Genomic DNA, 27045 nt, shown 5'->3' on the forward strand with positions numbered 1-27045 from the left:
CTATGCTCCAAACACTCAGAAATTTCTTCCTTCGATTAAGCCCTATGTTTGATACTAGTAGATTCTTTTGGCAACGAATGCCCTTTTTGTCAGTGCTACTCTGCTTCTGATGTCCTTCTTGCTAGGTCCGTCATTCGTTATTTTGCTGCCTAGGTAGCAGAATTTCTTAACTTCATCTACTTCGTGATCATCAACCCTGATGCTAAGTTTCTCGTTGTTCTCATTTCTCATTATTTTCGTCTTTCTTCGATTTACTCTCAATATGTACTCTGTATCCTGCCATTCAGTAGCTCATGTAATTCTTGTTTACTTTCAATCAGGGTAGGAATGTCCTCTGCGAATCGTGTCATTGATATCCGTTCACCTTGAAATTTAATTTTACTCGTGAACCTTTCTTTTATTTCAGTCATTGCTTCTTCGATGTACAGACTGAACAGTATGGGCGAATGACTACATCCCTATCTTACACCCTTTTTAATCCGAGCACTTTGTTCTTGCTCGTCCACTCTACGCTTTTGTACATATTTTATACTACCCGTCTCTCCTTATAGCTTACCCCTATTTTCCCCAGGATCGAACATCCTGCATCATTTTACATTGTCGAACGCCTTTTCCTTGTCCACATATCCTATGAACGTGTCTTCCTATGCAAATAGTTGCTGTGTAAATAGCAATTACAAATGTTAGAGACAAGAAAATGGTCCACTCCAGAAACCTGGATGTTACAAATGTCGCACTCGAAACTGTGTCAAAGCCTTGAGTGTGCCTCCTCATGCCTCCAACAACATCGAACACCTGGATAGAACTTTCATGACTCCTTAGAAAGCCTATTATTCTGACCTGGTACGCATATGGATGAGGGAAATAGAAGTCCAGTAACGAACATGGACATCGCCGAACTGAATGCGAAGGTCTACATCAACTGCTAGACAGGGGATATGGCAGTCAAAGTGTTAAGGGTGACAGGAAATACCCGTTAAACCCCCATGTTTTCGCCGATGCAGATTTCATTGCCAGCAATGAAGGAATAATTAAGGATTTGCCTAATGATCCAGTCAGTGTAACATCTGCTGGAGCTGTGGCTGATGTTGAAGTCGAATGAGGAACACCTCCTGCCACGTCTGAAATTACACCTTGACAAATCTCGCCCATTGCACAAAGAAGAGACCAGGAATGAAGGGAAGAAAAGCAGCTCCTTTAGCAGGCCTAATCTTGTCTCCATACAAGACATCTGTTGAAGTATCGAAGACAGCTACAAGTAAACCGGAGACAAAGAAGCAGGAGGCACTAAAGCCTAGGAACCAAGGATCATCTGATTCTGAGGATGTTTCTAGTGTGAGAGAAAATTCGTCGAACATTAGTAGCCTTCTGGACAAAAGTGTAACCGCTAATGAAGATGGCAAATTCGCTTTTGCTCAGGTAAATTTTCACAGAACGAGGCAAGGGAGAATGAATAACGTGTCTAATGTGCAAAATCTGGGTGCTCACTGAATGTGCACGTTACGGTAAAGGACGATATGTGTGTGATTTCTGCAAGTGAAATTACATAGAGTAAGGAATTTAATAACTGAAAAGGGTATATTTTGTGTATTTTTCTGTTTTATTATGATTTCTAGTCTTTTTATAATGAATTATTAGATTTTACTTTATTTGTTTTAATCTTAAGAAATTTGAAATGAGTTAAGTATTTCATATTTGTACTCTATAACCTGAAGTGCCAAAAATCCAAACTTTGTGTTACGTACGATTTATGAATTCGAAAATATAAGAAACATTAAAATATTTCCCAGAGTATGTTCTACAGACATTTAATTTACTTAATGTGAAAAACGGAGAAATTTATGAACGAAAAACAGAATGGTATTCCATATTTGTACCACTTCCTCTACTTTAATACACACGCACTTCGCTGTATCAGTTTTTTTTTTTTCCTGCAAACACATCACATAATTTTCTACCTGTTGTTTACTTCACAGTCGTAACTGTATCGTAAAGAGGACTACGCCTTTCAGTATAGACTATCAGTTCTGTGCCCACGCATCCAGACGTCAGTACCTGCCCTGCTGCCAAGGGGAAAATGAACATTAATGGCTTGCTTGTGCCAAGCGCACTTGGAGTTAGTATCCACTAACTCGTAAGTAGTTCTTTGTCTGCAGATGAAGCCTTGCAGATGCAGTGTTCTTCAGTACACTGTCCTCAGTCATCAGGAGAAATAACTGGCCCAGAACTTTTTACATTTACCTTACATCACTCGCTCCCAGGACTAAATATGTCAAGTTGGGTCACCATTTTGAGTTCCATGAAATATGTACTAGGCTAGTTTTATTTTGCTCTCCCTGCATATAATCGATTTAGGAGACAAAGTGAGAAAATCTCTTAGATTGTGCCAGTCGCTTTGGCCGAGTGGCTCTGGGCGCTTCAGTTTGGAACAGCGCGACCGCTACGGTCGCAGGTTCGAATCCTGCCTCGGACCTGGATGTGTGTGACGTCCTTAGGTTGGTTAGGTTTAAGTAGTTCTAAGTTCTAGAGGACTGATGACCTCATATCTTTTAAGTCCCATAGTGCTCATAGCCATCTTAGAGTGTTCTCAAATGATCCCTCTAGAAAAGCCGTCAGAAGATCAAAACCGGTTGCAAAATCATATCAACAAGATATCTGCATGGTGCATAAATTGGCAGCATCCTTAAACAATAGTACGTTTGAGGTCCTCCACTGGTTGGTTCAAATGGCTCTGAGCACTATGAGACTTAACATCTGAGGTCATCAGTCCCTTAGAACTTAGAACTACTTAAACCTAACTAAGGACATCACACACATCCATGCCCGAGGCAGGATTCGAACCTGCGACCGTAGCAGTCGCGCCGTTCCGGACTGAGCGCCTAGAAACGCTAGACCACCGCGGCCGGCTTTTGCCATTCCACTCATAAACAAGGCAAGGGAAAAACTACAGTTTATATCCCTCCATACTGACCCTAGTCTCTCTTACCCTAGCTTCATGGTCCTTATGCAAAATGTACAGTGCCGGCATTAGAATCGTTTCTGCTGTCAGCCTTCAAATGGCCATTCTCTAAAGTTCGTCAATAGCGTTTCGCGAAAAGTACGTGGTCTTTCCTGCAGGGATTTGTGTTCACAAAGCGTCTCCATAACACCTGCGTGTTGTTCTAACCTGCTAGTAACAAATTTAGCAATCTGCCTTGAGTTGCCTGGATGTCTTCCTGTAATCCTACCCATTGGGGATCCCAAATACGCGAGCAGTACTCAAGAACGTGTCGCATTAATGTTCTACAGGCGCTTTCCTTTACAGATGGGATACACTTTCCTAAAATTCTCCCAACAAAATGAAGTCGACTGTTCGCCTCCCGTGCTACCGTCATTGCGTACTCGTTCCATTTTATGTCACTTTGCAACGTTACTCCCTGATACACAATCGATGTGAGTGGAACAGCACACTACTAATACTGTATTCGAACACTGCGGATTGTCTTTCTTACCATCTGCGTTAGCTTATATTTTTCTACATCTAGAGAAAGCTGCCATTCATAAATTTTATGTAATCTTGCAGCCTTATACAGTCACTGAGTGATGATATCTTCCGTTACATCACAGCGTCATTACTAAATAGCCGCAGAGTTTAGTTGCAGAAAAAAATCACACAAATTTAAAGGTTGTCGATTCAAACAAAAACTTACAGTTTACAATTACGAAAAATTTAAATTGGAAATTTTAAGAAATTGCTATGGGGAAAGTGAACAAAAAATTACGTTTTATTGGGACATCTGGAAGAAGCAGCATATTGACTAAAGATGCCGCCTGCGCTCCGCTTGTCCGTCCTCTTCTGGAATATTGTTGCTCCACAAGGGATACTTAAGAGATGTGATTTACGGAGGACCTCCAAAACGTTCAAGTAATGGGAGATCCGTTTGCAGTTACCAAATAGGAGGGACAGCGTCACGAGGATGATATCAGAGATGGAATGACAGTCAATTAAACGACGGCGATTTTCATTGCGGCGAGATTTCAATAACGACTTTCTCCTCCGAATGCCAAAATATGTTGTTGATTTCCACCTACCTAGAAATAATGACGATTGTAGTAAAGTAAGAGAAATCAGAACTGACGCTAAAAATTTAAGTGTTCATTTTTCCATGTGCTATTCGAGGGTGGAAATGTTGAGAAAATATATGAAAGTGGTTCTAAGAATCCTCTGGCAAACACTTCACTGTGAATTGCAGAGTAGTCATATAGCTATAGATGTAGATGTGTCTGTTGAACGGCTCTGATGCTGACCTCAAACTTCGCTGATCCATCGTCTCACCAGGGCGGTAGAGCTTTTTGTTTAGTGAAACTCTTCACAATCTGAAAGGAACTTAGTATGTAATAAGGCTTCTGTAAAGACACCAAAACATCGACAAAATACAATATATATCTCTCAGATCCGCCGCAAGACCTTGTCCTTTATATCCCACAATATTTCCTGGAGGCAAGAGCTCGATACCCTCTGGTTTTTGTTACAGATGGCAAGTATCAACTGCCTGTGCGGACACCGCCAGTTGCTGCTTGCAAGCAGTAACAAACAGCTACACCAGACCATGTTGGCCATTTACCTCTATGACATATTGTGGGATACACGAAACGTGATCTGAGAGGAATAAGGCAGAAAAACTGAAAAGGGAAATGCAAAAGCTTAATCTAGCTATAGTAGGGGTCAGTGAAGAGTAATAGAAGGATACAAGGATTTATGATCAGATGAGTGTAGGGTAATATCAACAGCAGCAGAAAATGGGGTAGCGGAAGTAGGATTCATTATGAATAGAAAGGGAGGGAGAACAGTGTGTTGCAGTGAACAGTTCGGTGATAAGGTTGTTCTTACCAGAAGCGACAGCAGATCAACACCGACAACGATAGTTAGATACACGTCGACGTCTCAAGCTGAAGATGAAGAGGTAGAGAAAATATATGAGGATATTGAGAGGGTAATACAGTACACAAAGGGAGATGAAAATCTAGTATTCATGGGGGTTCAAAATGGCTCTGAGCACTATGGGACTTAATTTCTGAGGTCATCAGTCCCCTAGAACTTAGAACTACTGAAACATAACTAACCTAAGGACATCACACACATCTATGCCCGAGGCAAGACTCGAACCTGCGACCGTAGTGGTCACGCGGTTCCAGACTGTAGCGCCTAGAACCGCTCGGCCACCCCGGCCGGCGGTGAACATTCATGGGGGACTAGAATGCAATTGTAGGGGAAGGAGTATAAGAAAAGGTTACGGGAGAATAAAGGCTTGGGACAAGGAATGAGAGGGGGAAAGACTAATAGAGTTTTGTAATAAATTTCAGCTAGTAATAGCGAAAACACTCTACAAGAATCACAAGAGGAGGAGCTATACTTGAGAAAACCGGGTGATACGGGAAATTTCAGTTAGATTACATCATGGTCAGACAGAGATGACGAAATCAGATATTGGTTTGTAAAGCAGATATAGAATCAAATCACAATGTGGTAGTGACGAAGAGTAAGCTGATGTTCAAGAGATTAGTCAGGAAGAATCAATGCGTGAAGAAGTGGAATATGGAAGTACTAAGGGATGACGAGACACGCTTGGAGTTCTCTAACGCTATAAATACAGCAATAAGGAATAGCTTGTCCGCAGCTCGTGGTCGTGTGGTAGCGTTCTCGCTTCCCACGCCCGGGTTCCCGGGTTCGATTCCCGGCGGGGTCAGGGATTTTCTCTGCCTCGTGATGACTGGGTGTTGTGTGCTGTCCTTAGGTTAGTTAGGTTCAAGTAGTTCTAAGTTCTCGGGGACTGATGACCATAGATGTTAAGTCCCATAGTGCTCAGAGCCAATAAGGAATAACTCAGTAGGCAGTACAGTTAAAGAGGAATGGACATCTCTAAAAGGGGCAAGAAAAATTACTTCAGTTGATAAATGGATGAAGAAAGTATAAAAATCTTTAGCGAAATTTAGGATTTTTGAAATAGAAGAACTTATGAAAAAAATAAATAGGAAGTGAAGCGAAGCTAAGGCGAATAGCCTACATGAAAAATGTACAGAAATCGAAAAAAAATGTTATTGTCGGAAGGACTGCCTCAGCGTACAGAAATGTAGTAACAGTCTTGGGTGAAATTGAAAGCAAGGGCGATAGCATTGAGGATGCAGTGGGTATATCGCTCTACGAGAGGGAGAATTTGCCTGCTGTCATGACGGAATAAGAAACGTCATCCACATCATCCCGAAGATAACAAGAGCTGACACGAGCGAGAATTATCTCGCAGTCAGCTTCACGCCTCATGTATGCACCAGAGAAGCAATTCTGACAGCGGTTGATATTGGAAGCAATTTTGAAAAAACTTAAGACACGTCCACAGGATTTTTCGACCCGGAAAAAGCGTTCGACAATATAAAATGGTATAATATTTTCGAAGTTCTGAGGAAAATAGGGATAAGCTGTGATATACCATACGTACAAGAACGAAGACGGAACAACAGGTCTGGAAGAACAAGAACGAAGTGCTCGGATTAAAAATGGTGTATGACAAGGATGTAGTCTTTCCACCTACTGTTCAATCTGCACATCAAAGAAGCAATGACAGAACTCAAAGAAAGTTTCAAGAGTGGTATTAAAGTCCAAGGAGAAGGTCTCAATAATACGATTCGCTAATCTCTTTGCTATGCTCAGTGAAACTGAAGAGGAATTACTGAATCTGTTGAGTGCAACGAACAGTCTGATGAGTACTGAATATGGATTGGGAGTAAATCGAAGGAAGACGAAAGTAATGAGTAGTAGCAGAAACAAGAACAGCTATAAACTTAACATCTTGATTAGTGACCACGAAGTAAATGAAATTATGGAATTATGACACAAAGGCAACAAAGTAACCCATGACATCGAAGCAGACAAGTACTTGCAAAAAGGGAATTCCTCTCCAACAGACGTATACTAGTATCAATTTGAGGAAGAAATTTCTGAGAATGTACATTAGTGGAACAGCATCGTATGGTAGTGAAACTTAGCCTGTGGAAAAACTGGAAAAGAAGATAATGGAAGATTTGAGATGTGCTACAGAAGAATGTTGAAAATTAGGTGTAGTGATAAGGTAAGTACTGAGGACGTTCTCCGAAGAATCGACCAGGAAACACTAGCAAAAAGGAGGTGCAGGAAGATAGTACATCTGGTAAGACACCAAGGAATAGTTTCTACGTCCTTGATGGTGCTCATGGGAGTAAAAAACGAGAAGAAATATAGAGATTGGATTACATACATCAAATAACTGAGGACATAGGTTGCAAATGCTGTTCTGAGACGATAAGATCGGCATAAGAGGGGATTTCCTGGCGGGTCGCATCAAACCAATCATAAGACTGATGACTCAAATAAATATGTTATTTAATTAATAAAATATATTAAGTAACTGAAAAAAAAACAAATAAATAAAGGGAACATCCTTTAGATCCTTTCTCACTGTAGGACTCCCATCTCTACATTTACTACACTTTTTCTCTACCTTTGAACTCTTTCCCAGACATGATTTCACGTCATACAGTGCCTCCTAAGCTGTTTAAAGTTTTCTGCTGCCTTATCGGGAAATGCTGATGAAAGTGGCTTCCATAACGCGATTCACACAGTGCTATTAGTCTATGCATTGCACGTTCTTGATGCCATTTTGCAACGTTCGTTGAACTACTACAGAACCAATCTCGCAGTTCCTCTCCAAAATTCAGGAGCAGCGTGAAAGTGAATTTTTTAAGCAGCATTTATATCCTCACAAGGAAATTTAAGGTGGGGATAGATTGCGAGACCTACGGGATCATTACCGCTTCGCAAATACTTGTGAGTGAAAGCGATGACCCAGGAGACTCACGGTGTTGTTCGCGGTATGAGCCGTAGCATTTTCCCGCAGAAACCAAGAGTACTGAAGTTGGTCATCATGTATATTGCTTGTATTTTATGGATCATTTGTAGATAGCGCTCACTATTCGCTGTACCATGAAAGAATATGTTGAAGTTTCACCGGCATGAAGGTGTACAGCAAACTTCCACTTTCTGTATGTGAAGAGGCTGATTTGGATTTTTTTTCTTACAAGGGAACCTTCCCATCGCACCCCCCTCAGATTTAGTTATAAGTTGGCACAGTGGATACGCCTTGAAAAACTGAACACAAATCAATCGAGAAAACAGGAAGAAGTCGTGTGGAACCATGAAAAAAATAAGCAAAATATACAAACTGAGCAGTCCATTCCAACATAGGCTACATCAAGGAAACTGCGAGTTCAGGTGTGCCGTGGTCGCGTGGCTAGCGTCAGCAGCTGCGGAACGAGAGGTCCTAGGTTCAAGTCTTCCCTCGAGTGAAAATTTTCCTTTCTTTATTTTCGCAAAGTTGTGGTCTGTCCGTTCATTCATTGACGTCTCTGTCCACTGTAACGGGTTTAGTGTCTGTGTTTTGCGACCGCACCGCAAAACCGTGCGATTAGTAGACGAAATGACGTGTTCCTCTCCAATGGGAACCGAAAACATTTGTTCGCAAGGTCATAGATCAACCGATTCCTCCACGGGAAAACACGTCTGACATATTCTATACGACACTGGTGACGGCATGTGCGTCACATGACAGGAACATGTAGACGACCCACCTAACTTGTACACTTGGCCAATGGGTAAAAAGATTCTTCTACCTTGCCCGATTTAGGTTTTCTTGTGGATATCATAATAACTCCCAAAAAAGTGATGAAAACATAAGAGTTTGTCACATAAACTGCAACAAATGAATGCAACAGTTTCACAGTCGCACAGTTTTCCCTGTGCTCTGTCAAAACATATGTTTTTAACGTTTTCAAATTTTTCCGTGTGTAGACCGTCAAATCCTGCATATGTCCAAGCAAATCTGAACATGTCCTGGAATTTTGGAGAGCGAAATTGATTATGTGTGAGTACCTGAACTTTGATAATTGACACACGATCACGTAAACAATACTGCTCTGTGTACCTGTGCAGCTTCGCAAAATCATAGAATCTTTCCACAAAGTATTTCATTTGCCGAAAACCTCTCATCGGACAGACAGATAATAATTGTCTGAAAATAAAAAATTAAACTTTTCGCTCGAAGGAAGACTTGAACCAAGGACCTCTCACTCCGCACCTGCTCACGCTAACCACGGGACCACGGCGCTACTGAGCGCACAGTTTTCCTGACGTCGCTTATTGTAAGCATAGACTGTTCAGTTTGTATATTTTGCTTATTTTTTGCATAGTTCCACACAACTTCTTCCTGTTTTCTCAATTGATCTGTGTTCAGTTTTTCAAGGCCTATCCACTGTGCCAACTTATAATTAAATCTGAGGGGGGTGCGATGGGGAGGTTCCCTTGTTAGCCAAACAGGGTGAATTTTGTGCATTCAGCTACGCATAAAGTTAGACTCAAGCCGCATTATACTGTATCAAAACCAGTTATGAAAATATTCATCTGTTGTTGCAGAAAACTCGTCGTTTCCCATTGTCTTCAGGTAAGACGACATGAACAGCACTACTGCTGGGCCATACTAACGGAGGGACCTGTCTAAAAGCATCCGCAGTCTTATTTATGCTTTAAACGGGTATCGGACATAATGAATTCACTACACGATATTTCGTTGACCCATCCGGTCACCATCTACAGCTGCGGTCGCTGACTACACAGTAACACCGGAACTGAAAGAAACGTCGGCCCCTTTATACCCCGAGTCCAGGCCACTGCGCCTGCGCGAGAAGTGGAAGAGCAGCCCCCTGCGAAGCGAAGAATTGCAGCGCCGCCGGCAGTAGAAACCGGCCAAAGTGATGAATCGCAAAAGGAGCCACCGCTTCTGATGTTCATTCAGTTCCGGCGTGATTGTGTACTCAGCGATCGCACCTGAAGATGGCGGCCAGGTGGATGGCCGGAATCACATCCACAGTCTTCTTGGTACTCAAAGAATGTGCACCTTGCACGTTGATCATCTGTCATGGTCTCATGATTTTCAATCGTCTTCTTCTTCTCTCTGCAACATTACTGGTCCTATTTGTCGTACAGCTGCCTGAAGGTGGATAAATTTGATGTATGGGAACCAGATATATTTTTTTTTTTTTTTACGGAAGTTCTGTGTCTCGGTCTAATTAACACTTTTAAAACACTTTGTGACGAAGAAATTTCTATGTTTTACTCTGTAATACATTCTCCCGCCCCCCCACAGTTAAACAAGGACGGTTCCCGCAACGATAGGAAACATTTTTCCACAAAACTACGCCATTTTCTGAGCGAGTTTTTCATTACACCTACCTCAGGCTGGCCGAAACATGGCCACTCACTGTCCACATCGCAGAAAGTATCCTTCGCTGGTGCCTCTTTTTACTTAACGCAACACACTGCAAAAAATTATCACCATCACAGTTTCAGCAGCACAATTGTCACGCAGATAAAATATATGTTATAGAGATTCTTTTTGTAATTTGAGTCTTTTTACATTTTCAGGCAAATGTTCATGCATAGAATTGGCCTTCTTCCTGTTCTCCACACTGCCTTTTATGGTACTCGATGTCTTGTATGGCCCTCCTACATCCCTCTTTGTGGACATTTATAAATGACAGCCTCACCGGGAGCCATTCACTGTGTGTAAGGCCAAAGCGTTTTTTCCAATGTCTGCTATTTCTTTCTTTTTTCTTTTTTTCGTTTGGTTTATATGGAGGATGGCTATCATTAAACTTTCGCTACTTGAGCAATTGTAGATGGGAAACTATTTACCGTATGGGTACCCAAATTCATAGGAATGATGTTCAGCTTGTGCGCTGCAGGTTTCGCGTTGTTAGTGTCGTGACTTGCCGCTGGGCAGCGTTACTGGTACGGCGACGTAGGGCGGAAACACAAGCGTCTGTGTGCACTACAGCTGCAGGCAGTAAACATGGGTCTGGATGAGGTGAGCAGCGCTTTACTCATAAGGCTGTCCTGTCAGAACAATAGCAATAATGCTGATGCTCTTCGTGAGTATCGAAGCACTAAAGACATACGGAGATGTCCTCTTTCCGCACCGAGGTTGAAGAACTTCATTCGGAAGTTAGAACTGACTGACTGTCTGGGAATTGCTACTGGGTGAGACCAGCGACCAATTGCGCCACAAGCTGCAGTTACTGTTGCCATGGTTGAGAATGCTGGGCGCAATGTGCGTTCTTCCAGCAGTGCACGACAGCTGAACATTCCTTGGTCCACCGTTCGAAAAGTACTGCAAACAGTTGTGAAGTGGAATCTCCAGCGCGATTCGAGGCTCTCGTGAAGGCAAATAGTCTCTTATTGAGCAACGGTTATAAATTGGAACTTACAAATGGTAGGCAATTTTAACAAATGTTACCCACTCGTGTTGACATTAAAATGTGTTTCTTTAAAAGGGTTATTCGTTATTTCCCTTTCGCATGTCCGTACAAATATATTCACAACTTTTATTTTCTTACGATTAGTCGCTTTTCATAGGGGCCCTCATAAACAATGCCGGCCGGGGTGGCCGAGCGGTTCTAGGCGCTACAGTCTGGAACCGAGCGACCGCTACGGTCGCAGGTTCGAATCCTGCCTCGGGCATGGATGTTTGTGATGTCTTTAGGTTAGTTAGGTTTAAGTAGTTCTAAGTTCTAGGGTACTGATGACCTCAGACGTTAAGTCCCATAGTGCCCAGAGCGATTTGAACTATTTCATAAATAGTGAAACTTTAATTATAATCACCCTGTATTCCTGATCTTACCTTGTACTCCCATTTCTTTAAGCTAGTCGCTCGTATGTCGTTCCACTCTTCTTGGAAACTTCATTTCCTCTGTCTGTGTTCTAAAGTCTTCTCTTCCGTAAGTGAGGTTTGGTACTGCTACAGTTTTATAAAAAAAATTGGTTGGGTTTCTTTCCTGGCTCTGTTCTAAAAGTTTTACAATCGGTCCTCATATGGATGTGAATGTATTTAAGTTTTGGCCGACGTCACGGTTTGTACATATGTGATGTAGAATCTTAGAAATTTAAGATGTTTAATTTTCTCCGAGATTTTGTTGCTCAAGACTACTTTTAATCTTACTGGTCGTATGCCCTGATAATCCATCACTTTCGTTTTATCTACAGTCAGTTTCTTGTTGTATTCTGAGGTTATCTGCGGCAGCTTGTAGACTCCCGTTTGGAGGTCATATTCATTCTCTGCAATTAGTGTTAGGACATCTGGATATCACTTAGTTTACTGTCACAATCAAAGAGTACTGCTTTTCTATTCAGAGTTTTACGTTTATTTATCACTTCATCTATCTATGCACGCACTATGGGGCAATAGTGCATTTTTGTCTTCCTCCTTTGTATTCACTGGCATTGTTATTGTGTTTCCGTGTCTATAACAATTTCGGTGCTTCTGTGGACTTTTTATTTATGAGATCAGATACTTAACGTCGCTCAACCATTTGGGGATCTCAGGGGAAAACGGGATACCAGGGCACAAAGTAACTGTGCTGCTTTCTGGACTGGAAAAATACTGCAACCTATTGTAGTGACGTGTAGCTACGTCTCAGAATGGAAGGGAAGGAGCGACAGCCATTTTGACTTGGTGCGGAGTGCGACTTTTAAGTCAACACTTGTCCTTCACATTTCTGGTTATGTTTTATAACTTTTAGTGACTTTAAACGCACGATAAGACCTTTTTTTAATTGCACGCACTTAAATGGCGTGTAATCTTAAAATTCATACCATTCACTATGCGCTAGGTACATAATAGGTTTAAATCCGTCTGTTATGACGCTCAATAAAAGTTGTTAACCAGAAATGTGCTGTCCGGGCGGAAGGGGATGAGGCAGAATGGATTAGTGTCTCGTCATTTTTTGGTGGAAGCAGATTTCAAACTATATAAAATTTTTCTTGCATTTCTAAACCGTGTACACTTGTATTAGAAATACTGAAAGACAACAACTGGATATGAAATCAATGGAAATGGCAGTTTCAGCCGCTTTTGTTGTTTTATCTGTTGTTGTTGTGTTGTGGTTTCCAGTCTGAAGACTGGTTGATGTGGCTCTCCATAACCATACAGCAGAGCTCCATGCCCTCGGGAGAAGGACGGAAGATTGGGTTTAACGTCCCGTCGACGCCGAGGTCATTAAGAACGGAGCACACGGAAGGAAACCGGTCGCGCTCTTTCCAAGGAACAATCCCAGCGTGGCCTGGGGTGATTTAGGGAAATCACGGGAAACCTAAAGCTGTACAGTCGGTCGCGGGTTTGAACCCTTGCCCTCGCGAATGCGCCATCCTGCTCGGTGCCCTCGGAAAAAAATACGGCTGTAGTTTATCCTGTGGCATGGAAGTTATAAAATAACATAAGGCATCTAAGTGCTATACCCAAATCAAAGATCTGACAAAAAAAACTTGTCTAGGTGGGTATGAGTGCTCAATTACTAGGCATTTAATCCTGTCTATTCGTAAGACAGAAATATACCAGGCACGCGAGCGTCAATAAAGTAACAATAGTTTTCAAAAAGACATTAACATACCGTTATTTTTTAACTGTTCACGATTTTTTTGAAGATTTCATGTTCCTTAGTCTATACTGTTTACTTGAGAATGCCTTATATTAAGATAATATTTCTAGCAACTTCATCGTTAATACGGAACACGAAATTGGCAAGTGTTTGATTAAAAAGAACGTAAAAAATATATAACATGAAGTTTTAAGCGATTTTTCAGGTCAGGTATGTTAGGTTATACTACAAAGTGGTTTTTATGCCTTTAAGGATGGTTTTATTCTGCTCCCTTATTTTACAAAAAATGTTAAGCGTTAATATCCTTTTTCCGCCCCTGGATCTCCCACGTTATATCTCATTTCTCTATCAGACTCGCTTTTCACTGCTTTTCTAGAATTAGTACTGGTTAAAACTCGCCATATCAGACTGGGAACCTCGCACTGGAAAAGGAGGGCAAACAACATAGCGAAAAAGAAAGCGGAAAACAAGACGGTCTGCTTTTTATAATGAACGATATTTTTGTCATATGGAGATGACTAATTGCTGTAAATGTTAAAATGATTTTGTTCCCAGTCAGGTTCACAATTTTGTTTGCTAATAAAGTGGTTCGAAAGTCACATTCACGTGCTGCACACGACGACTACAGGGTGAACGCACTGTCCACCTGTATAGCTCAGTATACTTGTATGGCTATGGTGTCTGTTCTCTCGGACATGTTCGAAAGAACAGACACCAAATCCATGAAAGTATATAGTTCTGTCAACACCGGCCGTGACCTTCTTCTGTACGGATGCACACATATTCAAAAATGGTTCAAATGGCTCTGAGCACTATGGGACTTAACTGCTGAGGTCATCAGTCCCCTAGAACTTAGAACTACTTAAACCTAACTAACCTAAGGACATCACACACATCCATGCCCGAGGCAGGATTCGAATCCGCGACCGCAGCAGTCGCGCGGTTCCGGACTGAAGTGCCTAGAACCGCTCGGCCACAGCACCCGGCACACATATTCGCCGAACTCTTGCGGGACTTGGTAAGAATGTCTTCCACGAGTAATGAGTGTGTTGGGGTGGGAAATTACGAATGTAGTGTGTGGACATACAAGGTGAGAATGTGAGTCTCGCGGGAGGCGAGTGGGGGTTGTCGCTGCAATCGCGCTAACCTCTGTGCCCTCGATGGCTCCGCCGGCAAGATAGTTCAGCGTGTTCGGTCAGAGAGCCAGTTAGCCTCTGTGATAAAAAAAAAAAAAAAAACTGAGTGGAACGATCAACCACCGAACTTGAACAGGATTTCTTGCGACGTCCGCGACGACCAAAGACAACGATGAGTACCGAACAAAATGAAAAAAAAAAAAGTCTCAGATGGATAGAGCGTCTGCCATGTAAGCTGGAGATCCGGGGTTCGAGTCCCGGTCGGGGCAAACATTTTGACCTGTCTTCGTTGATATATATCAACGCCCGTTAGCAGCTGAAGGTATTAATACAATTCTAATTTCCTGTCTAGATCAGGGACCTCAGGATGGCCTTTTGAGAGAGGTGATAAAGTCTGTCTGGATACGCAACTGTGAGATTGTGACTGGAAGCAAGGTTAAAAAAAGAAACGAAGGCGTGCCGCTAACTTACCATCCCGTCGTCGTCTTCTTCATCGTCGTCGTCGTCGAAGAGGCGGGGCGAAGAGCTGGAGCCGTCGCGGTGGCGGCCGTCGCGCAGGAAGACGGCGTCGCCGTTGAGGGGCGGCGGGGGCGGCAGCTGGGTGTCCGGGGGCGTGTCCCGCAGCAGCATGGGCAGCAGCCCGCCCGCCGCCGGCACGTAGCAGTCGTCGGGAGCGGAGCGCGCGCGCGGCGACTTGCTGCCCGCCGCCGCCGCCGCAGCAGCAGCGGCCGCCGCCGCGCCGCCCCCGCCGTCAGGGACCGCGACGCCGCCCCCGCCGCCCCCACCGCCGCTGCCGCTGGCGCGCCGGCTGCCCGCTCCCATGGACCGCAGCGCCGCCACCGAGCCGCCGGGCGTCGACTTGCCGGCCGCGTCGAGGCGCGCCTCCCGTGACGCGCGCACGTGTTCCTGTAGGCCAGAGCAGAGCTGTGACGTCACGCTCTGAAGGCTGCGCCGCTAGGCGAGTGAGAACTGCACTGGTGTCCAAAATCAAAGCAACAAACCGCCATTTCCCCGTCCTGTCTCTCTTTCACGATATAATCATACACACTGTCAACAGATGTCGCTACGATCGTGTTCCGCTCGAAAGATGGCATTCCAATGAACGGACAACCGTCCCAGCAATGAAGCCAGGCCACCTATAAAGCGCGGTAGTGTTCGCAGGGTAGTCCCCGTCCACAGTCGCTGTGTACACAGTCACAGAAGGTGCAATACAGCACAGAGAACACGCTACAGACTGTCTGCTGTGGAAGTCATAGGAAGAATGGAAGCAGCCAGTAGCAAAGTGATTTGGACCGATGGTTTAATGTGGTGTCCTAGAGACCAGGACAGGGCCAACCACGTGTGACATCAGAAAGAGTGGACTATTATTTCGCTGTAAGGGCACGATTGCACCGCCTTAGCACTGCGCTAGAACTGGCATCTGACGTCCCGGCATCCACTGGACGTCTTATATCAAGGCAAACGGTGTACAGAAGGCTTCGACGGAGTGGCCTTTAAAGTTGGAGACCTGCTGTCTGTTTACCTCTGCGTCTCTTCCTATCCTTTATTGAAGCTGTCAGTAGCTCAAAATGGAGTACATTATTCAGCAACAAAAATCTTTAATGATTTGCCCAACAACATAAAGTGTCTGGCAGGTAGCAGACCAAGTTTTAAATCTAGATTAAAATAATTTCTTTTGGGTAACTCCTTCTACTCCATGGACGAGTTTCTGTTTCAGAAATGGTAAAAAAAAATGTGTACCTCTAAATGTTGTTACATGTGTAGAACTAAAAATCTCAGTAATATTAATATTAGCACTATTCATGTGTGAATATATATCTTGTAATCTGTCTTGTTCCACATCATATCGATAAAATAATCAGGAAAATGATCTATGGAACATGACATAACTAAAACTAAAATAAAAGAAGGGAACGCTTAGAGAGGAGTCATCAATATGCCACCTGGACGGTCGGATGGTGGGCTGATGTTCTGCTCACAGATGAGTCCCGATTTGGTCTGGAGAGTGATTCCACACATTGTGGAAAGAGACAAATATCGAGCAGGCTCAAATGGCTCTGAGCACTATGGGACTTAACATCTAACTAACCTAAGGACATCACACACATCCATGCCCGAGGCAGGATTCGATCCTGCGACCGTAGTGGTCACGCGGTTCCAGACTGAAGCGCCTAGAACCGCTCGGCCACACCGGCCCGCCAATATGAGAAGGGTCCCTAATGGTGTGAGCAGGGATTATGTCGACCACTCGAGCACCTCTTCGTGAAATTGTATGGGTGAATCAGCAAGATTTAACTGCTGTCAGGTAGCCTACGGAGATCTTAGGATCTCATGTGCTCTTGTTAGGAGGTGCTGTGGACCTAGACTTCGTATTGAAGGACGATAATGCTCTACCTCAGAGCAGGAGCGGTTGGTGTTTTTTTAAAAAAAAACAAAAAAAACGGAATACACTGCATTCGTGGCGTTGCCTGCTCGCTCTTCCGATTTAAATGCCCTAGAGTATGTCTGGGATGGACTAAGGAGGCAGGCTGCATCACGTAAAAATACACCAGCCACTCTCCAAGACTTGCGAGCAGCGCTGCAGGAAGAATGGCAGTTACTGCCTCAATATGAGATTGATGACCTCATTCACATCATTCTGGGCAGCCCTCGTACTACGAGGGCAGTTCAATAAGTAATGCAACACATTTTTTTTCTGAAACAGGGGTTGTTTTATTCAGCATTGAAATACACCAGGTTATTCCCCAATCTTTTAGCTACACAACACTATTTTTCAACGTAATCTCCATTCAATGCTACGGCCTTACGCTACCTTGAAATGAGGGCCTGTATGCCTGCACGGTACCATTCCACTGGTCGATGTCGGAGCCAACGTAGTACTGCATCAATAACTTCTTCATCATCCGCGTAGTGCCTCCCACGGATTGCGTCCTTCATTGGGCCAAACATATGGAAATCCGACGGTGCGAGATCGGGGCTGTAGGGTGTATGAGGAAGAACAGTCCACTGAAGTTTTGTGAGCTCCTCTCGGGTGCGAAGACTTGTGTGAGGTCTTGCGTTGTCATGAAGAAGGAGAAGTTCGTTCAGATTTTTGTGCCTACGAACACACTGAAGTCGTATCTTCAATTTCTGAAGAGTAGCACAATACACTTCAGAGTTGATCGTTTGACCATGGGGAAGGACATCGAACAGAATAACCCCTTCAGCGTCCCAGAAGACTGTAACCATGACTTTACCGGCTGAGGGTATGGCTTTAAACTTTTTCTTGGTAGGGGAGTGGGTGTGGCGCCACTCCATTGATTGCCGTTTTGTTTCAGGTTCGAAGTGATGAACCCATGTTTCATCGCCTGTAACAATCTTTGACAAGAAATTGTCACCCTCAGCCACATGACGAGCAAGCAATTCCGCACAGATGGTTCTCCTTTGCTCTTTATGGTGTTCGGTTAGACAACGAGGGACCCAGCGGGAACAAACCTTTGAATATCCCAACTGGTGAACAATTGTGACAGCACTACCAACAGAGATGTCAAGTTGAGCACTGAGTTGTTTAATGGTGATCCGTCGATCATCTCGAACGAGTGTGTTCGCACGCTCCGCCATTGCAGGAGTCACAGCTGTGCACGGCCGGCCCGCACGCGGGAGATCAGACAGTCTTGCTTGACCTTGCGGCGATGATGACACACGCTTTGCCCAACGACTCACCGTGCTTTTGTCCATTGCCAGATCACCGTAGACATTCTGCAAGCGCCTATGAATATCTGAGATGCCCTGGTTTTCCGCCAAAAGAAACTCGATCACTGCCCTTTGTTTGCAACGCACATCCGTTACAGAAGACATTTTAACAGCTCCGTACAGCGCTGCCACCTGTCGGAAGTCAATGAAACTATACGAGACGAAGCGGGAATGTTTGAAAATATTCCACAAGAAATTTCCGGTTTTTTCAACCAAAATTAGCCGAGAAAAAAATGTGTTGCATTACTTATTGAACTGCCCTCGTACATAGGCAGCAAAATAACCCATGAAGGACTGAGCAAGGAGAACATCAAGAGCAGACTAGCACTGGCGAAAAGGATATTCTTGTCCAAGACAAGTCTACTAATATCAAACATAGGCCATAATTTCACGAAGAAATTGCTGAGAATGTATGTTTGAAGCACAGTATTGTATGGTAGTGGCACGTGGACTGTGGGATAACCGCAACAGAAGAGAATCGAAATATTTGAGGTGTAGTGCTGCCGACGAATGTTGGAAATTAGGTGGACTGATAAAGTAAGGAATGAGGAGGCTCTGCTCAGAATCGGTGAGGATGGCAATATGTGGCAAACACTGACAAGGAGAAGACACAGAATGATAGGACATGTGTTAAGACATCAGGGAATGACTTACATCGTACTAGAGGCCAAAAACTGTGGATGAAGTCATAGATTGGAATACATCCAGCAAATAATTGAGGACGTAGGTTGCAAGTGCTACTCTGAAATGAAGAGTCTAGCACAGTAGAGGCATTTCTGGTAGGAGGCATCAAACTAGTCAGAAGACTGTTGAAAAAAAAAAAGTGGCAGCCAGTCAAGAAATATTTTAGAGAATTGGATTAAAAAATTGTATTTCAGAGGCCCCATTCAAGTGTTTACAGGTTTTCTCCCATGCAACTTCGGTTATGCCTAAGTGAGCAAAAATGCCCGCCTTGTAGAACCAAGACAGTACTGTCCAATTAAAGCTGCTGACAAGGGACGTCACATCCCTCTGCTGATGTTTGCTAGCAGATTCACGCCAGCGTTTTAACCAACAGCGTTAGTGGGAGGCAGGTCACGTGCATGGACGCTGGAGGGTTCTGCAGAGCTCTCTTGTGATCTAGAACTCGAGTATAACAGATGAATTTCTTGCGAAGCAAAGCTTCTGGCCCTGCAGCCCGTGACCGGCCACCAACAGACTGAGCTACACCTGATAACTTCCTACCCCAGGCGCGCCCCGTATACCCGGTACGCTGAAATACAGTGTCTTTATTCGACCTAATTTCCTACTCCATCACTTAACGACAGCCTTGGACGCCGACCTACTAAGTCCTGACCACTTGATCACCTGTACATTTTTACCGGAAGCAGGTTCAAAAAATGGTTCAAATGGCTCTGAGCACTATGGGACTTAACTTCTGTGGTCATCAGTCCCCTAGAACTTAGAACTACTTAAACCTAACTAACCTAAGGACATCACACACATCCATGCCCGAAGCAGGATTCGAACCTGCGACCGTAGCGGTCACGCGGTTCCAGACTGAAGCGCCTTTAACCGGAAGCAGGATGTAACAATTCCCGACTCCACGCCCCTGTAAAATATTGCCGGTCTGTTGATGTGTACCTCTTTAGACAATACAAGCTCTACATGAGGAGGTTCGTAGATTTTGAAAACCACAATTAAAATTTCACGATCGGTATCATCATAACTCACTGCGTGCTATAGATTTAACTTTCTATACCTAAGTACAAGCCTATGTGACAACATGCTTGGCAAAAGGCGGGTTATGATACTGAAATACCAATATGGTGTTTGATGATACATTGTTTGAAAGAAGAACTGATGTTGTGTGTGAAAAGTGGCTTAAGTCAGATATGCAGGTTGTTCTGCTCCACTTACTTGAAATCCCACACCTGCAGTCTGGAGACTGAACCTGCGCATCACTATTGTGTCAGTAGCAAGAGTTTTTTGTTCAGATAGCGTCATTATTTTAAACAGAGGGAAATATTTTAGAAAAATGGTTTAAAAACTATATTTAAAACGTCCCATTTAAACCTTTACAAGGTTTCTACGGCTGTGCCAACGTGACCAAAAGTGTCTGCTATTTAGAACCAAGACAGTACTTGAAATATGTGCGATTTCGTTCCTATGACTCCTAAATTATGTTACTCCTCGTCACCAAAGTTACTCACTTTGACCTTGAATACCTGATCATTCGAGTGTCTCTCGTGGGATAACGCTCAGTTTGTATATGAATGGCTCAATCAATATTTTATTTTTTTAATGAGCGTTTTATAATCTAAGCACGTTTCCGTGCAGTTCTGAGCGTTAGAGGTTATGCCCTTCCCCTGTTACTAGTAAATTCCTCAATGATGATCCATCTGATAATAATGAAATTGCCATAAATAATATTATTTTTACTATTAAAGCAAAGTGTTTTTTTTGTTTTATTTTTTGACGTGTACCAGGTGGACCATGGATGTGGTGAAGGTGAAGAAATAGAAAATTAAAGTCAAGTAGTATGAAATGAGAGAGGGTGGAAAACCTGTTTGGCTCTTACCAACATGGCAGCTATTTTACAAGCCGCCATCTTGTATGAAAATCCCAATTTTCTGGTGGAAAGCGGGTGATGGGACGTAAGAAACAGATATAAAATGACATGAGAAGAACTATTGTGCCTCTCATTTGAGTACAGCTTTCCTAATTTTGGACTTAATGACTAATGTTAGTTTTTTAAGGGGACATGAAAGCTGAGAGCTTTAATGCAAGCTCAGCTCATTGTCCTGAAACCAGGAGAAAGTCGCCTCATCTCGCAGCGGCCAGCTTTTTCAGTTCAGGCCACATGTCCTATGGTTACTGATTATGTGTCTTTAATGCAGTAATTTCCATTGCCATCTGTAACCTTATGCCGTTGATCATTTCTTTTTCTTCCAACGTTTAGGGGCAGAAAAACGTTCAAATGTGTGTGAATTCCTAAGGGACCAAACTGCTGAGGTCATCGGTCACTAGACTTACACACTACTTAAACTTACTTATGCTAAGAACAACACACGCACAAACACACCCACCCACACACACACACACACACACACACACACACACACACACACACACACACATGCCCGAGGGAGGACTTGAACCTCTGGTGGGAGGGGCTGCACAATCAGTGGCATGACACCTCTAACAGGCGGCCACTCCGCGTGGCTTTTAGGGGCAGCTTCCCACAACAAGGTTAAAAGAGTGCCCTGAACCTCCGCTCTTTTTGACGTGGACGGTGGTAGAACGAGGGTGATGTCTTGTGCCGGAAGTCATCCACTGCCATTGCTGATTATTTTGTAGGGGCGACATCTGCCACCGAATGTATCAGGATGACCAAATGTAGTGGGAAGACACCAGATGTAGTGGGTGGAGCCAGGAGGTACCATATTAAAACTCGTCGGAGCTTTTCTAATGATTTACTTTTTTTTAGCTACAGTGCCATCGTTCCTCTAGGTCCGTGTCACAGTGCCCTGCAATGCTGAGGAAGCACCCCAGCGGCCCATGTAATGCAATGCAGTATCAAGCTAGCCCTGTGCGCCAGCTCCTGAGTTCAGATTGTGTCAGGATGGCTGCGGTAGCCATCTGAATAGTGGCCCGCCCTTTCTGACTGCGGACCCCGCGTCAGCCTCAGAGGGTTGAACCACTGACCCGCTGTGGACTGGGATGCTGGCGCCCCATCTGTTGCTGTGTGTAGCCTGGCAGTGTGACATGCCCTGCCAAGCTTGAATGAATCAGAAAACAGCACCTGTTTATACTCGGCTGTGTGTCTCTTTTTTGCTAACGCACTGCTCCGAGTCATGTACTCACCCCACCTAGGTTGCGCCAGTGGGCCCCTTCTTCCTGTAGATTGTGCCATGCAAACCGCTGCATTTACGCTTTTCAGCGGTTCGATGGCCCTGTGGCCTCCATTCCACTTCACAACCGCTAGTCAGTGTAACTTACTGCAATCCGGCCAGCAACTGGCTGTAAGTTGTGCTGAGAATATTGCACAAAACTAACTTTCCTATCTTAAACTATTTTTTTCTTTTCCTTTATTGAATTTCGATTCCCTGTGAAGGGGGCGAGCTGGCAGCAGCTTAGTACGCTGCTCTGCAGCCTACAGACTTTTTAAAACGTAAGAAGAAGATAAGAAACAATAAAACCAGGCGATAAAATGGTGACTTGAATTGTAAAACGGCGGGAAATTGTGGAAAGTTAAGGGTTGGCAATGCTAATAAAATACACAGGAAGCAGACAGGTAACATAGTAGACAAACAATTCAAAAACATGGCGACAGTCTGGTTTCTGTTCGAAAGAGATATAAAAATCACACCGAGCGACAGTATGATGTCCGTTCGCACTTCGGAAAAGACACACAACACTGAACACTCAGTGTAAACACTGCACTAAAATGTCGGCACAAAGATGATGCAGCATAGCCAAGGGCAGATTGGGGGGGGGGGGGCTGGGCAGATGAGGGGGAAAACAAGGAGGGAGGAGAGGAAAAATGAAAGGGGGGGGAACCAAAGGGAGAGGACTCATAAGGGGGGGGAGGGGCAGGGCAGACGTGAGAGGGAATGGGGAAAGGCAGAGGAGGGAAATGCAAAAGGACTTGGGGGAGAGAAGGGGGGCAGAGAGAGGGGAGGGGAGGAAAAAAGAGGATGGAAGGGGGGAGAGGGAGCCCAAGAAATGGACGGAGGAAAGGAAGGGGGGGGGGGAAAGCATCAGAGTTGATAGGAGGGGTAAATGGAGGGAGAGAGGGCATCATCTGGGGGGTTGGAGAGTTGATGGAAGCCACCTTGGGACAGGAGATGAAGGGTATAGAGATGGAGGGTAGGGGGGACACAACAGTGAAGACGTGGCAGGGGGCATGGATGGGAGAGGAGAGGAGTAACCAGGGGGTGAGGGGGATCAAGGTGGCGGGAGGTGTAGAGTATGTAGATATGTTTGAGGAATAGGAGCAGATGGGGGAAAGAAATGAGGTCACAGAGGATCCGTGTGGGGCACGGGAGGCGTATATGCAAGGCGAGGTGGAGTGCATGATGCTCAAGGATCTGGAGGGACTTGTAGAATTTGGGGGGGGGGGGGGGCAGATCTCCAGGCAGGACTGGCCTAACAGAGGATGGGACAGATTAAGGATTTGTAGGTGTGGAGGATGGTGGAGGGGAGCATCTCTCATGTCCGGCCTGAGAGGAGTTTGAGGAGTTGGAGGCGGTTGTGGGGTTTGGATTGGATGGAGCGGAGATGAGGGATCCAGGTGAGGTGACGGTCAATGGTGAGGCCAAGGTAGGTGAGGGTGGGGATGAGGCGGACAGGACAGGTGCAGACAGTAAAGGAGAAATCTAGGAGCCGGGAGGAGCGAGTGGTACAACCTACGATGATTGCCTAGAAGGATTGATTTTCAGGAGCCACTGGTGACACCTTGCAGCAAAAAGGTCAAGGTGATTCTGGAGAAGGCGTTGGGACTGTTGGAGGGTAGGAGCGAGGGCAAGGAATGCGGTGTCATCAGCATATTGCATGAGGTGTACTGGAGGGGGGGGGGGGGCATATCTGCCGTGTACAGGAGGTAGAGGAGAGGTGAGACGACAGAGCCCTGGGGCACACCTGCAGAGGGGTAGGTGTGGGAATTGGCATTATGGATGGGTAAACTGTGGTGCCGCTTCAATTGTTATTCAAATTTTAAGCAGTAACTGCATTCGAGCCCAGTGTACAGAATGTTTTGATTAGTAGTCAAAGACGCTACTCCTAGAGCGTGGGTGCACCGACATGAAAGTAACGAATTTATGAGCCATATCGACGCAACCTTTGCCACCTGTCGAGATAATAACTTGACACTGTATCAAACCACTCAAAAATATCAAAAACATTTCCAGATTTTCTTTCAGCTTTCGAGTTGAGATAATACACACAGTGTGAGTGGTAGGTGAGCGAGAGTGAGAGAGACAGAGAGAGAGAGAGAGAGAAAAGGAAGAGCAGAACGAAAGGTACAGTCTACAGAGAGACAGGACTGCCCACTGCGCACTGTGGAGCGGGGAAGACTACAGAGTTGCAATGTGGGTGGTTAAGAAGAGTGTCGCAGTGCAGGCGGAGTACTTAATTTAATTTTTAATTGCTCCAGCTCGAAAACGACCTAGCCCTCCGTCGCAGCAGCCGCAATTACTCGGCTAAGAGCCGAGGCGCTGGCTGTTCAGTGGTTCGGCGCGGACCGGAGTGGAGTGGCGAGCCGGGCGCGACCCCGCTGTTATCCACACAGCTGCACAAAGCGCTGCCGGTTGTTTGCCGCGCTGCCGGAAAAAGCCGCCGCGGGCCGCGGATAATCACCGCCAGGCAGCGCGGCCCCAGGCGTGCGCGTCGCAGCCCCCGCTTATCAATCACCGCACACCGCACCCTGCCGCTGCTGTGGTGGGAATTGCCCGCGCCTGCGCTAGCCGTAGCTACTCCATCTCCATTAGCGGCCGGTCGGAGCGCCTCTGCAGCCGCATCCCTTCTTTCTTCGCAGGCGCGCGGAGGACATTTTTTGCTGCTCCGCGGGACGCCTTCCCGCAACAATTACCCACCCCTAATGGCTTCCTCGACAATGGTTTCTTCTAGGCGCCGCCGCGGGGAAAGCGTTACACAAACATTATCTGCAAAATAAGATTCTCAGGAAAGAAAGAAAACAAGGTGAGTAGGAAACATTTGCTGGAATAAACACAGGAGGATCTGAGAGTCTTTCCATCATATCGCGTCCTTTTACAGGTTTTTTATTTGCTGCAGAATTACGTAATGACTCTCGTGTCCTGTTAGCCGATTTAGTTATTTCCCGCCGCCACATCTCTTTATGTAAGCCGACAACAACCACAAATTAATTGGCAATGAAAAGTGGTTGATTTTGGAAAATCTACAGCAAAGCAAAGGACATAACCGATTAACCTCAGACGGCCGTTGTGGCCGAGCGGTTCTAGCCTTTTGTCACAATATCAATTCCATTCACGATGACCGGTTTCAGTCAGTAATGACCATCTTCAGATCTGTTCCACACCATGTCCTAATGTGATAAGCCCGTAATAGCATCGTCAAAACTTATCAATTTACTCAGCACAGCATCGACACATGGATCTAAAATAAGTTGTCACGATGCTGTGCTGAGTACATTTATATGTTTGACTATGCCGTTGCGGCCTTACCACATTGGGACATGGTGTAGAACAGATCTGAAGATGGTCATTACTGACTGAAACCGGTCATCGTGCCGGCCGAAGTGGCCGAGCGGTTCTAGGCGCTACAGTCTGGAACCACGAGACCGCTATGGTCGCAGGTTCGAATCCTGCCTCGGGCATGGATGTGTGTGATGTCCTTAGGTTAGTTAGGTTTATGTAGTTCTAAGTTGTAGCGGACTGATGACCTCAGAATTTAAGTCCCATAGTGCTCAGAGCCATTTGAACCATTTTGAACCGGTCATCGTCAAAGGAATTGATATTGTGACCAAAGACTGGAATTAAAAACATTTAACAGTATTGGCTCACTGTTCATATTCGGTGCTACGCCGCAGTTGGTGAAACAGCTCAATAGCTCACATTGCTGCACGGAGTACTCAAGCGACGAGACTCAAATGTCGGCAAAAAATTCAATTATAAGGTCTACTGATCACCTACACATGAAGTACGCCATTCACCATTACGTCCAACGCTAGGGTGACGTTCCAGTACCAGAGCCTCGGCAACAGTGGCGATCTTAGAAGGGGTAAATCAGCTTAGATATGAAGTCTGTGTCGGGGAGGGCGCTGGACTTGAGTAGTCCATGCAGTAACGGTAGCCATCGTGCTGTGGTGGTATAAAGGTTAGCATTCTTGTCTTGTAAGCAAAGTGCCCCATGTTCATATCCCGGCTGTGGCACAAATTTTAATGCAGTTTTTCAGCTTCCTTACGGTTAAAGTTGTCGAGTCCGTGGCCTCGATCTCTACTGAAAACTGGCAGCGAATATTTACCTTTTCTGCTTCCCGTGGTTAGTGTTTTACTTCTGTGTTTGTGAATATCATCTAAACGTGTGTTTTGACCATGTTTTTTGCCTTCCTTCGTTAACTCATCATCATCATCATCATCATCATCATCATCATCATTTAAGACTGATTATGCCTTTCAGCGTTCAGTCTGGAGCATAGCCCCCCTTATACAGTTCCTCCATGATCCCCTATTCAGTGCTAACGTTGGTGCCTCTTCTGATGTTAAACCTATTACTTCAAAATCATTCTTAACCGAATCCAGGTACCTTCTCCTCGGTCTGCCCCGACTCCTCCTACCCTCTACTGCTGAATCCATGAGTCTCTTGAGTAACCTTGCTTCTCCCATGCGTGTAACATGACCTCACCATCTAAGCCTGTTCGCCCTGACTGCTACATCTATAGAGTTCATTCCCAGTTTTTCTTTGATTTCCTCATTGTGGACACCCTCCTGCCATTGTTCCCATCTACTAGTACCTGCAATCATCCTAGCTACTTTCATATCCGTAACCTCAACCTTGTTGATAAGGTAACCTGAATCCACCCAGCTTTCGCTCCCATACAACAAAGTTGGTCGAAAGATTGAACGGTGCACAGATAACTTAGTCTTGGTACTGACTTCCTTCTTGCAGAAGAGAGTAGATCGTAGCTGAGCGCTCACTGCATTAGCTTTGCTACACCTCGCTT

At 44.9% G+C, this 27045-nt stretch overlaps 1 protein-coding gene across 1 annotated transcript in view; it reads right to left on the minus strand.

Moving 5' to 3' along the window:
- LOC126416851 (uncharacterized) overlaps window positions 1–27045 on the minus strand; it is a 1707974-nt gene that overhangs the window by 24547 nt on the left and 1656382 nt on the right. The window contains exons 8-9 of the mRNA XM_050084734.1: window positions 15440–15536; window positions 15102–15349 (exon numbers count right to left, since the gene is read on the minus strand). Coding sequence (XP_049940691.1) covers window positions 15102–15349; window positions 15440–15536 — 345 coding nt within the window. The remainder of the gene's footprint in view (window positions 1–15101; window positions 15350–15439; window positions 15537–27045) is intronic.

This window comes from Schistocerca serialis, chromosome 8 (genome assembly GCF_023864345.2).
Source record: "Schistocerca serialis cubense isolate TAMUIC-IGC-003099 chromosome 8, iqSchSeri2.2, whole genome shotgun sequence".
In the NCBI taxonomy this organism is placed as follows: Eukaryota; Metazoa; Arthropoda; class Insecta; order Orthoptera; family Acrididae; genus Schistocerca; species Schistocerca serialis.